This window comes from Montipora capricornis, chromosome 3 (genome assembly GCF_036669925.1).
Source record: "Montipora capricornis isolate CH-2021 chromosome 3, ASM3666992v2, whole genome shotgun sequence".
NCBI classification, from domain to species: Eukaryota; Metazoa; Cnidaria; class Anthozoa; order Scleractinia; family Acroporidae; genus Montipora; species Montipora capricornis.
Window position 1 is genome coordinate 2,992,801 of NC_090885.1, and position 12,285 is coordinate 3,005,085.

The 12,285-nt window shown below is 39.2% G+C and overlaps 2 protein-coding genes across 4 annotated transcripts in view; one reads left to right on the plus strand and one right to left on the minus strand.

Moving 5' to 3' along the window:
- Nucleotides 1-12,285, minus strand: part of LOC138041928 (trichohyalin-like) — a 31,793-nt gene that overhangs the window by 14,600 nt on the left and 4,908 nt on the right. Inside the window, exon 1 of one of the 2 annotated variants that reach the window (XR_011130898.1) lies at nt 3,658-3,816. Coding sequence is in view for 1 of the 2 variants with exons in the window: in XM_068887621.1 (XP_068743722.1) it covers nt 10,910-11,155 (246 nt within the window). In the remaining variant the exon portion in view is untranslated. Of the gene's footprint in view, nt 1-3,657; nt 3,817-10,909; nt 11,156-12,285 lie in introns of those variants that run through there. The other variant, XM_068887621.1, reaches the window with a different exon arrangement.
- The window catches only part of LOC138041927 (glycine amidinotransferase, mitochondrial-like), a 35,976-nt gene continuing 26,811 nt past the window's right edge, over nt 3,121-12,285 (plus strand). The window contains exon 1 of one of the 2 annotated variants that reach the window (XM_068887617.1): nt 3,121-3,227. The gene's annotated coding sequence lies outside the window, so the exon portion shown is untranslated. The remainder of the gene's footprint in view (nt 3,228-12,285) is intronic. The other variant, XM_068887618.1, reaches the window with a different exon arrangement.

Here is a 12,285-nt window from a genome sequence, read left to right on the forward strand (position 1 = left end):
CTTCTAAAATCTCTAAAAGTTCTAAAGTTCTAGAATATCCATGGTCCATGTTGTGAGTCTAAAATTTCTAAACCCCTAGAATATGTAAGGTCTTTTGGGGGTTCTAAAATCCCTAAAATCTCTAAAGTTCTAGAATATCAAACGACCCTTTTTGTGCTTCTAAAATCTCTAAACGTTCTAAGGTTCTAAAATCAAATGATCACTTCAAATTGGAAGATTTTAGCAGACTGAAGGTGCTTGGATACGACCGCACTTGCGATTTTCACCCGTTTTTGGAAAGGCTGGCAAAAAGTGGGAATCTGGGTGCCCAGCTTCTTCTAAGTAACGTAAAATTTCTTGTTGACAAATTTCACTGTGAGAAGCACACTGAAGCAACTTGCTTTCCGCCCGATAACCCTAGGTGTAAATATCATCCCGATTTGAAACGATTTTCAGAAATTCGGGGAACGAATACAGAGTGTGCTGAGCAATTTTTCAAATGGCTGGGGTCATTTAAATACATGTGCAAAAAAATGTCGCGCTATAGGTTTGTTTTTTTGTGTGTGTGGAATATTGTGGACAGGCATAACAAAAGAAAAGAAAGGCAGCTCACGAAAGCTGGGCTAATGTAAAGTGTATCATCGTCATGCACGGACTGAATATAGTTGAAGTTTTGAGTTGAACATAACAGAGAATAAAGAATGTTTAGACTGAAATGTTTATATCCTGGTTGTTTGTATACTGAATATAGTGTTAAATAAAGACCTTAAAGGGGAGATGACGGGTTTGTAAGCGGCTCGTGTTAGCCGACATTTTGTACAATCTGAGTAAAGTCACGGCTGCTCGTGCGATATAATTATTACGCACACGCTCAAAGAACGAACCATACACATACTCGTCCGTTCACATTTTAGTCAAGTTTTCATGCCCATTTTTAATTCGTTTGAGAAAACGGCGGAACGTTTTAGCTCACTTAAGGTGCTTAGCCTAATCACTGAAGCGAGCGCTTAGGCTTAATCAGTAAACAAGTGCTATATTCTTCACACGATCTCGGAAAAAAGTGTAGTTAACCGACCCGTAAAATGAAAGCTAAAATTTAAAAAGAGTGCTTAGGCCTAATCACTAAAACGAGCGCTTAGGGTTAATCAGTAAACGAGTGCTATAATCATCACAGTATCTCGTAAAGAGTGTGATTAACCGAACCGTAACATGAAAGCTAAAATTTGAATGAAAGAACGAGACTAGTTAGGCTTCATCAGTAAATGAGTGCTATATTCCTCACACGATCTCGGTAAAAAGTGTAGTTAGCCGACCCGTAAAATGAAAGCTAAAATCCTAATCACTGAAACGAGTGGATAGGCTTAATCAGTAAACGAGTGCTATATTCTTCACACGATCTCGGTAGAAAGTGTAGTTAACCAAACCGTAAAATGCTAAAATTTTAAAAGAGTGCTTAGGACTAATCACTGAAACGAGCGCTTCGGCTTAATCAGTAAACGAGTGCTATATTCATCACACTATCTCGTAAAGGGTGCAATTAAGCGAACCGTAACATGAAAGCTCAAATTTGAATGAAAGAACGAGACTAGTTAGAAGAGCTAGGGTCGTTTGATATTCTAGAACTTTAGAGATTTTAGAACCCCCAAAAGACCTTACATATTCTAGAGCTTTAGAAATCTTAGACTCACAACATGGACCATGGATATTCTAGAACTGTAGAACGTTTAGAGATTTTAGAAGCCCCGAAGGGATCGTTTGATATTGTCACCTCATCTATAGCTATCTTCTATTTTATCGGAGTTATTTTAAGAAGCCTGAGGGGCTTTGGGGTTTCTAAAATCTCTAAAAGTTCTACAGTTCTAGAATATCCATGGTCCATGCTAAGATTTCTAGAGCTCTAGAATATGTAAGGTCTTTTGGGGGTTCTAAAATCTCTGAAGTTCTAGAATATCAAACGATCCCTAGCTCTTCTAACTAGAACAGTTCTAGAATGCTATAGAAGTTTCTAATGTCAAGACCTGCACCTTTATGCTTCTGCGGGGATCGCTGCCCACAGGGAAAAATCCTCAGCCCCAAAGGCTCAATATGGATTGAGAAAGGTGCATTCAGCCTATGTTATGAGCGCCACGAATATGCTTGTACCGGTAGGCTCGCGTAGGTATTAAACATTGTTGTTATATTCTGGGTTACGAGCGAGTTAAAAATGTGTTATTTTCCGCCAATTTTACCATTCGAAGGAGGCCAACATGCCATGTTTTCACACTTTTCGCAATTTCGCAAAATTTAAAAAGCGGTTGAAACTTTTAACGTTATTTTTGAAAGTACTTCACTATAGAGGTTACTTGGGCAAAATATGAACGAATTCGAAATTTCACGACTGACGCCTAATTCTCCATAATTTCAGACATCGGCTCTTAAATTGTCCAGATAAGTGCGAACATCACTCTTTTCCCTTTCATCTATGACCCGAACTTCAAATGCAAACATTTATTTCAAAATCGATTCGGAAACCTTTTCTCGGAAATTTGACGAGGAGAATTGTGTTCAAACCAGGGGCTTGGAAGACCTTGGACTAGTCTAGAACCATAGCGTGGTAAAAATGCAAAAGAATGTATTATAATAATAATGCCTTCGAGGCTGTTGTCAAAAGGTGTCATTACTGATGCGCTGTTGGCAAGTTCACGGTCGCAATTAATTATTTCGAAGTCGGCGAATGAAGAGATCCTCGTTCATATCTAAAAAATATAATTGTCTCTCATAGACACTTGATCGTGAATGAGTTCAACAAACACATGAGCCCAAAGAGACCGTCCAACAAAAGTCCACCATTCTTCCCAGCTGAGTGTAAAGAGCATTGCACCGACATCGCAGATGTCACGGGTTCGAATCCCGTTGAAGCCTACTGAATTTTTCAGGTGTCTACAAAATGACAATTGCTTAAATTTCCAGATAAGTGCGAACATCACTCTTTTCCCTTTCATCTATGACCCGAACTTCAAATGCAAACATTTATTTCAAAATCGATTACGTGAGCCCGTGGTTATTGAACTGTTTCGATATCAGTGATTTTACTCACCCATTGTTTGTGCTTTCCTTTCAATGAGACTTTTATAAATAGATTTTTTAATTGCTTTAATAGTGCAGTTCTCTACGTTAAGCTTTTCATTTGCGATTAGCCCAATTCTCGTGAACGTCAAGAGAACCAGCAGTTATTATTGTCCAAGCAAGAGCGGAGATTCACTCTTCAGGTAATGTTATCTTGTGTTTTGATTTCACTATTGATTCGTCAGTAGCGTTTTCTAGATTTTCCATGCTCTTGAGTTGCTAGAGATTAAAAAGCAACTTCCTTTCGCAGAATTTTTGTTTTATTCTTAAAATTTAAGAAATCTCGAAAGCTTCATGCGTTCCTTTACCAGGAGTAAAGGACAAAAAAATAGGAGTTCTGACTACCCGTTCGGACTGGCTGTCCGGAAAACTGACTTGTCCGCTTTTCACAAATTTTCAGTTTGATGGGATTTTTCGTCTTGTGATAAAGCAAGGTTGAATTTCTAAGCTTTTGCATGACACGATATTAAAATTGCGGTCGAGAATGCTATCACGTAGGTTAAAAAAGTGACTTATCCGCTGAGATTTTGCAATCTGAACAGTCCTTGTATGAGAATAAGTACATATACTCACATAGATGTTTATGAGCCCTCTGAGAAGACGACTACTGGCTTTTTATAGCAAAACTCGACGTGGGCAGCCCAAGTTCGCGTCACTAGAGAGCGTGTAATAATTAATTACCAGTGGGAAGATGACCTTTGAGTGCAAGCGGTATTGGGTTACAGACAGACGTTGAGAATTTAAACATGTTATAATGCACCTACCAATGTCTTGCCCCAATAGGGGGAGGGCGGGCATACCTAGGGCCAATTGACATTTTCAATTTTTGGGTGTCAATAATCCCCACTTAAGGCTGTTTGAACATGTCAAATGTCCCCACACAAAAGATATTGATACTGAGACCACAAAATCAGCATTGCTTTATTGAAATTTTAAGCCTTCGAAAGGTATAAATCAGACTAAAATAACATTGATTTCTAAGTCTATATTGCTATACTTCTTTTTTTTTTTTTTTCCAAATCGTGTAGAAATGTCGTTACAAGAACTTTTTTGCTCTGCTTAAACTGCACAAGAACCTCGTCACAACAAAAATAAAAACTGTCAGGTTTGAAGGATATAAACACACGCTTGACTGATCGAACGAATCGGGGATTAAAAGCAAAGTGGATATGAAAAAACGCATTGTCATGCAAAATAAAGAAATAATCAACATCTATATTACATTATCTAATGATCACATAAGCGGATGGCATGTTTCTGCATGGATAGTTTGAAGATTCTTACCTTCTTTAGGTCTCCACTTTCCTCCTCGTCTGCCATTTTGGGAGCGGGAAACAGACCCAGTCCACCTCGATCAAGGATGTCAATAATCCCGACCCTCGGGGATGCCCTGGTCAAAAAAACTCAAATTTCCCCTAACACGGGTAACGTTTTCTTGTCAATAGCCCGTATAAGCCCGCACTCCCCCCATTGGAGCAAGACATTGATAGGTGCATAAGACTTTGTATGGGAAATAAAATACCGTCGATTATGAAGCCTAAAAAACCGCTCAATTTAACGTTCATTCAATAAAATAAATAAAGCTGACTCACCTCTGGTGTATTCTTGTGCGTTTTGGTGCTTATTTTACCGTTTCTGGAATTCCGTGTTTTCACTGTCTTAAGACGAAGTCAAGGCAGCACACTAAGATTTCGACCGTAAGCTCGCGTAGTCAGCTCAGAGACGGTTTGCGCCTCGAAAATCCATCCCAGCCGCGATTTTTTCACGGAAAGCTAAAGCCCCATCATTTGCGAACCTTGGCGAATGTTTCGTCGTCAAAAATCCCTACGCACTTGGCTGGAAATGAGCATTTTCTGCTTCCGATTCCACGATAGCTGATAAAAATAACAGCTGATTATTTTGTAAATGGTCACGGAGCTTGGATCCGAGGTCAAATTAACTCCACCCGATGAGGTACAGTCATTTCATGTACAACACTTACCCCATCCCCACAGCGGCTTCTCGAACAGCTCTTTTGTTTAGGCTTCATAATCGACGGTATGTTATTTCCGATACAAAGTCTTATTGTTTAAAGTCTCAAAGGCTGTCTGTAACCGAAACCCTCAATTTGGCTAACCCTAGGACTAAGGTTGGTTTTTAGGCCTAGCGTTAGCCGAATTGAGGGTTTTGGGTTACTTTCCAAAAGGTAAAACAATGACCTGCAACGAGTGACCTGTGGAATGTGACCTGTGTTTTAGACGCGCCGATTCAAACTCATTTAACCACAAATTCAAGCTCGCATCTTCTGAAAACTTCGCACAGACTTTTTGAGCATTGTTATGTAATTACTGTTTTGTTAAAATCAGTGTTTTGGGATCTCTAATGCCATTTTCTGTCAACTATTAACTTTGCATATATTTTGAATTTACGCCACAAACACTATGTATCGCTCACTCTTCTCGGATAACCGAACTCGTGTGTAGGCCAGAGTCAAACGTCGCACTCTCAATTGAACCGAGTTTGACTTTAGTCACAAACACAGTCACAAACAAGGTTTTCTCTGGGTACTCCGATTTCCCCTCTCCGCAAAAACCAACATTTGACTTGATTTGTGTTCAGTTTACAGTGTCCCCAATTAGTGCTCCAGCGCTAGAACGACTAGAAAGTTCCTTTCCTTTCCCTTTCTTTAAGTTCGACTGAAGTTCGACAGCTAATTCAGACGTCGAGTTTATAATTGTGCCGCATTTATTTCATAAGACGCCATGTTGTACAATGACAGTCATGCACAGTCAATAAAAAAGAGATATTCGCAAAAATGTTTTACTCAAATTTATAAGGCTTTGTATGGAGACGCCATGTTTGTGTCCCTCTCAGGGGCACAAATAGGGCGGCCGAAAGCTGACAAAAACATATGTCATCGAGTTCATAGGCAGCCCAAATTTGCGTCACTAGAGAGCGTGTAATAATTAATTACTAGTGGGAAGGTGACCTTTGAGTGCAAGCGGTATTGGCTTACTTTCCAAAAGGTAAAGTAATGACCTGCAACGAGTGACCTGTGGAATGTGATCTGTGTTTTAGACCCGCCGAGTTTGAATTCAAACGGCGAAACATCAACAAAGTCTTCGGCCGCTTCAGATCTCTGTCAACTCTCAGTCCGCCTCATCGGCCGCTTTTTTCTGACACCAATAAACTTAACAGTAATCTCAATTTATCGAGTGGAATTTTACTTGCTTTTACACTAACGAAGTCTGAGAAGAAATTTGCAATAGCAATGGATTTAAAACCCGTATTTTGCCCTTGTCGCCGACTGGAAAATTACTGAAAATGACACAATACCATTCTTCAGGCTCTCGAACACTTTCTGTTGTCGAAATCTTGGATGTTTCCCACCTTAGAAGCACTGCAAAGCTCGAACACACGCTGTGCCATAGAATACCTTCGTACCCCTGCATGAAGCTCAGTGCGAGGAAAGCTAACAAAAATATAAGGATTTGTATGGGAATCCCGATAAAAGACTTGAGAAGACAATTATACGAAAATGTTCTCAACTAAAATGCCTAACCGTATTGCCATTGTGGGTCACTTCTTTCCTGCGTGGCTTTTTACAGATTCGGCGCGATTTGAGCCGTTTTCAATTTCTTGGTTGTCAACAGTTAAATTATAAAATCTCACGCCTGGACACTAAATTCACCAAATAGAGTCAAATAATCCTGGATAAAACGGTCCCACGGTTAAATTCCACATCAGAATCAATTGACAAAGATTAAACTTTCAATTTAACCCACCAATCTCAGGCGGTAGTTTTTCCATTCGATCAAACCCAAAGTCATTTTCGGAATGTAGGTTTCTCAGCCTTGTTGCACGGTTGAACTTTGTAACCGGCTTTGTAACCCTGCCATTCAAAAAAAACGTGTCGTTGACAAACTGCGGTCCAGGACCCTTTTTCAAAGCGGGCAGGGTTACAAAGCCGCTTACAAAGTTCAACTTTAACAAAGCTGAGAAATTCACGTTCCGAAGATGATTTTAGTTTCGATCGAATGGAAAGCCTGATCATTAGGTCGCTCGTAGGGCTGCTATTGCGTTGTTGGAGGGTTGAAATGAAAGTTCAATCTTTGTCAATTGATTTTGATGTGGAATTGTAACCAGGTGGTCTGGTGACGTAATTTGGAGGACTGGGAAGAACAATCAAAATGCGGTAATATTATTAAAGCGTTATAAATTTGAAGCGCAGTATTAGCTGAGATGAAGTGCCGTATTCGTTTTAAGCCTCCTATAGCTGAGGAAACGTTCCTGCATATTTCGTCTATATTTGACCAAGAAAGCCGATTATCAATGGTAAGACCCAGGGATTTAGTGTGATCTACTCTCCTGATCATTTCGTCATCAATTCGTATATCAACCTCGTCACATTAAGTGTTTAATCTCTGCCTAAATCCAAATATCATTAACCCGGTCTTAGCCACATTTAAACTCAACCTGTTGACTGTCAGTCAACAATTAAGGTTTACTGAGTTCAGGAGTTATTGCGAGTTTATGCTCTGTTAAAGTTTTTGCAGTAAGGGTTATATTGGTATCGCCAGCGAACATTCTCGGGGAAGCCTCCCGGAGGCAGTTAGGAAGATCGTTAATATACATTAAAAAAGCAAGGGACCAAATATGCTGCCTGGCGGAACCCCACAAGTAATAGTGCGAGGAGTTGACAATCTTCCATTTACATTACATCTTTGGGTCCGATTGCTTAGGTACGATTGACACCAAGTGACAGTTGCCTGGTTGGCCTCAAAGTATGACATCTTGCATAAAGGAATTTCATGATCGATAGTGTCAAATGCCATTTTAAGGTCCATAAAAACGACGCCATTCAGGAAGCCGTCATCAATATTAACAGACAAGCTATTTGTCACCTCAAGCAAAGGTATACGGGTACTACTATGTTAGGAACGGAACCCTGACTGGCAACTTGATAGCACTTTATTATCATTTAGTTTTTCATGCACTTTTGAGACTACTGGGATAACGGAGATAAGGCGATGATTATTTATGTCTGATTTTAAGCCTTTTTCAAAGATCGGGGTCACGCTAACCATTTTCCATTCAGTTGGATAGATTCTCGTGAGGATTGATTTTGTAAATATATCGGTTAGTGAGCGTATAACAATATACTAGCTGCCATTTTTAATAACGTATTAGGGATCTTGTCAAGGCCAGTGGCTTTCTTTTCATCGACTTATTTCAACAGGCAATAAGTAATAATTCAGAAATATTTGACTCAATTTGGTGGTGCTCCTGAAAATGTAGTGTCCAGCCTTGAGATTTTATAATAACCGTTGACAACGTCTCCAAACAGTTGATTAGCTATTGACAGAAGGAGATGCTATGTACCTTAAGGCTTTTCAAGAGGAAACTATTCCAGACACAGAGACAATCTCGCTGACATGTTTACCCGATTGAGTACGCTGCTCAGCCATTATGACACTTGATCCCAACATACCAGACCGACCTGTTACCAGGAGCCCATCTGGAGCGTGCAACGTCCATACAGCGTCTGTGAAACGGCGTTTTCACAAGTAGGTTTATTTTTAGACTAGCCCTTCCCGCGAATTAGGTAAAAAACCAAAGGCAGTTCCGGTTCGGTGACCCTATGACGTCAGCTTAATTTCTTGCAATTGGTCATCGGGCTCCTGTGGGAGTCTCATTAGCGGGAAATTCAATCTAAAAATAACCTTACTTGTGAAAACGCCGTTGCACGAAAATAGGTAAGTTCCACGCTCCGGGTGATGGTCTCCTGCTGTTACTTTGTAATTTATAATAAAATAACACCGTTGTTATGTCTTCTGTCTGTCATTATATTGTCTTGTTCTGACTTTCTAATAATAAGAAATAATAATAATAATAATAATAATAATAGGATATCTTTGACACTTGCAGAAACAATTGTCTCTTACTTCTCGCAGCATTTCACTTTTGATAAAAACGGCTAGTTTTAGTGTTTATTTCTTTTTTTGTATTTAGACAAATATTCATACAAACCCGTATACGCCTGTATACCCACATAAACCCGTGTATACCCATAATATACCTACGTATATCCCTGTAGTATACAGTGCATACCCACACATACCCATGTAGGCCCCTGTATACCCATATATACTCATGTAAACTATGCTCATGTATACCCATGTATAACCATTTGTAATCTGATGAAATTACTGTATACAAATAAAGTTTTCCATCCCATTCCATAGCGGTATATACAGGCATACACGGGCCTGGATGGGTATACAGGGGTTCACGGTTTGTATGAATATTTGTCTAAACTTACACTATAATAAGGGATACACGAAATACTTACGAAACTTCAAGATGGCAGCCAATTCGTGAACTGCATCGAACTGTTATAATCGGAGAGCTGGAAAGGTGTGTACATTTAAATACCTCGCCATGTTGATAAAGTATTTAATTTGACTAATAAATTATTTTTAGGGGTACTCCATTTGGGTACTACATAGGGTACTCCATGGAGTAGGGCTCTGCGTTGTGTCCTCTCCCGTTGAGAACCGAGGAATTCAAGACGGCTCAAATCGCCTCGAATCTGGAAAAAATCACACGGGAAGGAAGCGACCCACAATGGCAATAAGGATAGGCGTTTTTATTGATCATTTTTTTGGTATAATTGTCTCCTCAAGTCTTTTAACGAGATTCCCATACAAAGCTTTATATTTCTGTTGGCTTTCCCTGACACTGAGCTTGGGATGCCTGTGTCTCGTCCGAAAAATATAATTTATGCCTGCTCAATTTCTGATTGACGGAGATCAACAATGGCTTACCGTATTAGGGAGTCAGCGCTAGCTCATTTACCGAAACAGCGGTTGGTAATCGAGCCTAATTCTTGATTAGATGACCATGTTCATAGATTGGCAACGCGTCTTTTTAGAAATAACTGAAATAAAGGTAGTGTACTTGCAAATTGTAATATCCATATTACCAGAATTTTCGAACAGGAGATATTCCAGAGAGCATCCTGTCGAAAACCACAAGTTTGTGTCCAGTCCCTTAACAGTGACCCGACCATTGAGCCGTTATGATTTTGGAACTCAAAATCCATCTTGGGTGTGAAATTTAATTCTTTTTACGTTTGATAGTTAATTACTAAATATTCTGTGTTAGTTTTGAAACGCTTCTTTTGTATATTCTGTTTACTTTGCTTTCACGGTTTTATTTTGTCACGTCACACTTTGGTTGCCATTTATAACTTAGTTCATGACATAGGGTTTTCCGCGTTTCTCGGTCAGAGTTACTAGGTTACGCTACGCTCGCAACGAGATCGCTACAAGCATTACAGAGTTTCGCAAATCAGCTATTTCTGGGAGCTAGCTTTGCTGGTTTACGCGTAGTATAATCATTGTTTCTGTCGACACTATTGGTTGACTTTCACGCCTAGATTTCTGTGCAGCGTTCATTAATTCTTCATTTAAGTAGCTTATTATTCTTAGAGTCGTTTCGTTTTCTATTGCCTTTTAGTTCCAACCACAATCCTAGACAATCAACCATAATCGTGTTTCGATCCATCGCCTGATTTTAAGATTTTCGTTAGTGCTATCCATTTTTTGTCCACGCCAGCAAAGCATACTGGTACTGAAGGACAAAATTTGTGTGCATGAACACGGAGACATCCTCTCTTTTCTTTCCCCTTAGTTCTGGGCCTGAATAAGGTGAGTAGATAACTCAAATCATTTATAGAAGAGCAGAATAGATTTAGGTGCCAGATTATCACAAAATCCACCTTCAAAGAGCTAATTAGACTCTAGTTGGCTAAAAAAGACTGAAGTTAAACAATAATGGGTACCTTGGCGATGGCAAAAACGTCTAACAATTGTTTTTGTACATCAACTAGCATATCGATCGCTTTTGATTTTGCGTCATCATCATCATTTGTTTGACTGTTGGATTCTTTGATTCTGCGAGCCTTTTCGTGTGCCTCCTGTTTCGATACTTCCTTCTGAAGGGACTTACGAACCAGCTCCTCCTGCATACGTTCCTTGTTATCCTCTTGATTTTGCCTCATTTCAATCTTTTTAAGCTTCTTTTCCCGCTGAATACGAATAGAAATGATTTCTATGAGCGCGTATATGAAGAATAATGGATAGAAAAAGCTAAATTCTATCTTTTCAGTCCATTCGTGATACATGCAAATTTCGACACAAAGGGAGTGGCACTCAATTACAGTGGAAAACAGGTAACAGCTCAAAGGAAAACGAAAGGAAGAGGCGGTTTTTTAACCGGATGGGAACCGTCCCATCATTTTTCGAAAACTGTAGCATTGAATTTCTATTTGGACAAAAAAATGGAACTGATATTTTGAAAAGTGTATCAAAGGAGGGCCTTATGATGTCATAATTTTTTTGAGAATAATTTCTTCTAAAATCCATGCTACAGATTTTGTGTTAGAATGTTCTCATGATGTTGCGTTAGAATTTTGTGAAAAACATAGTTAATTCGCTGAGTTTTTAGGGATTTTCTGTTTTGGTCAAGTGATTTACCAAATATGGTTGTGAGTCGAACCATACAAAGGAATGTTAAATAGAACACACTTGGTAAAAAAGGATTAATCTAGAGTTAAAGGAATTTGAGAAATGACTATTTTATTTCAAGGGGTCCATAGCAACGGTTTGGTAGTTAAGAGCCACCCTCTTAAGTGGATGAGCAGTCATGGCAATGGATATATATAGGGAAATCTTTTTTTTTTTTTTTTGCATTTTTTGCCTCATTAGCATAAGGCTAACATTTTTTAATCAGTCGGCCGAGAATAAAATACTGAATCTAAAGCTAGCCTTAAATGAAAACGTTGGCACTAAGTAAGAAACCTTATCTCTGTTATTAGCATATTTCTTGTCGTTTTATGTCAGTCAATTTTGTTAGTTCCCAGTCCGTTCAGTTGTATTTTTTAATCGGTCAGTGTAAAACGTAGACTGCAGACTGCAGACCAGGGGTAAAATGCAGACCGAGGTTATAACGTAACTGTTGAAAAAGCCCAAACCCCTTAGAAATGCTAACCTTAGACCTAATTAGGCCTAAAACAATATTTAGGCTTAACTCAGTGTTAGCATTTCTAATGGCTTTGGGCTTTTTCAACAGTTAAATTATAACCTCAGTATGCATTTTACCCCCGGTCTGCAGTCTGCAGTCTGCGTTTTACACTTACCGATTTTTTAATTTAAAATT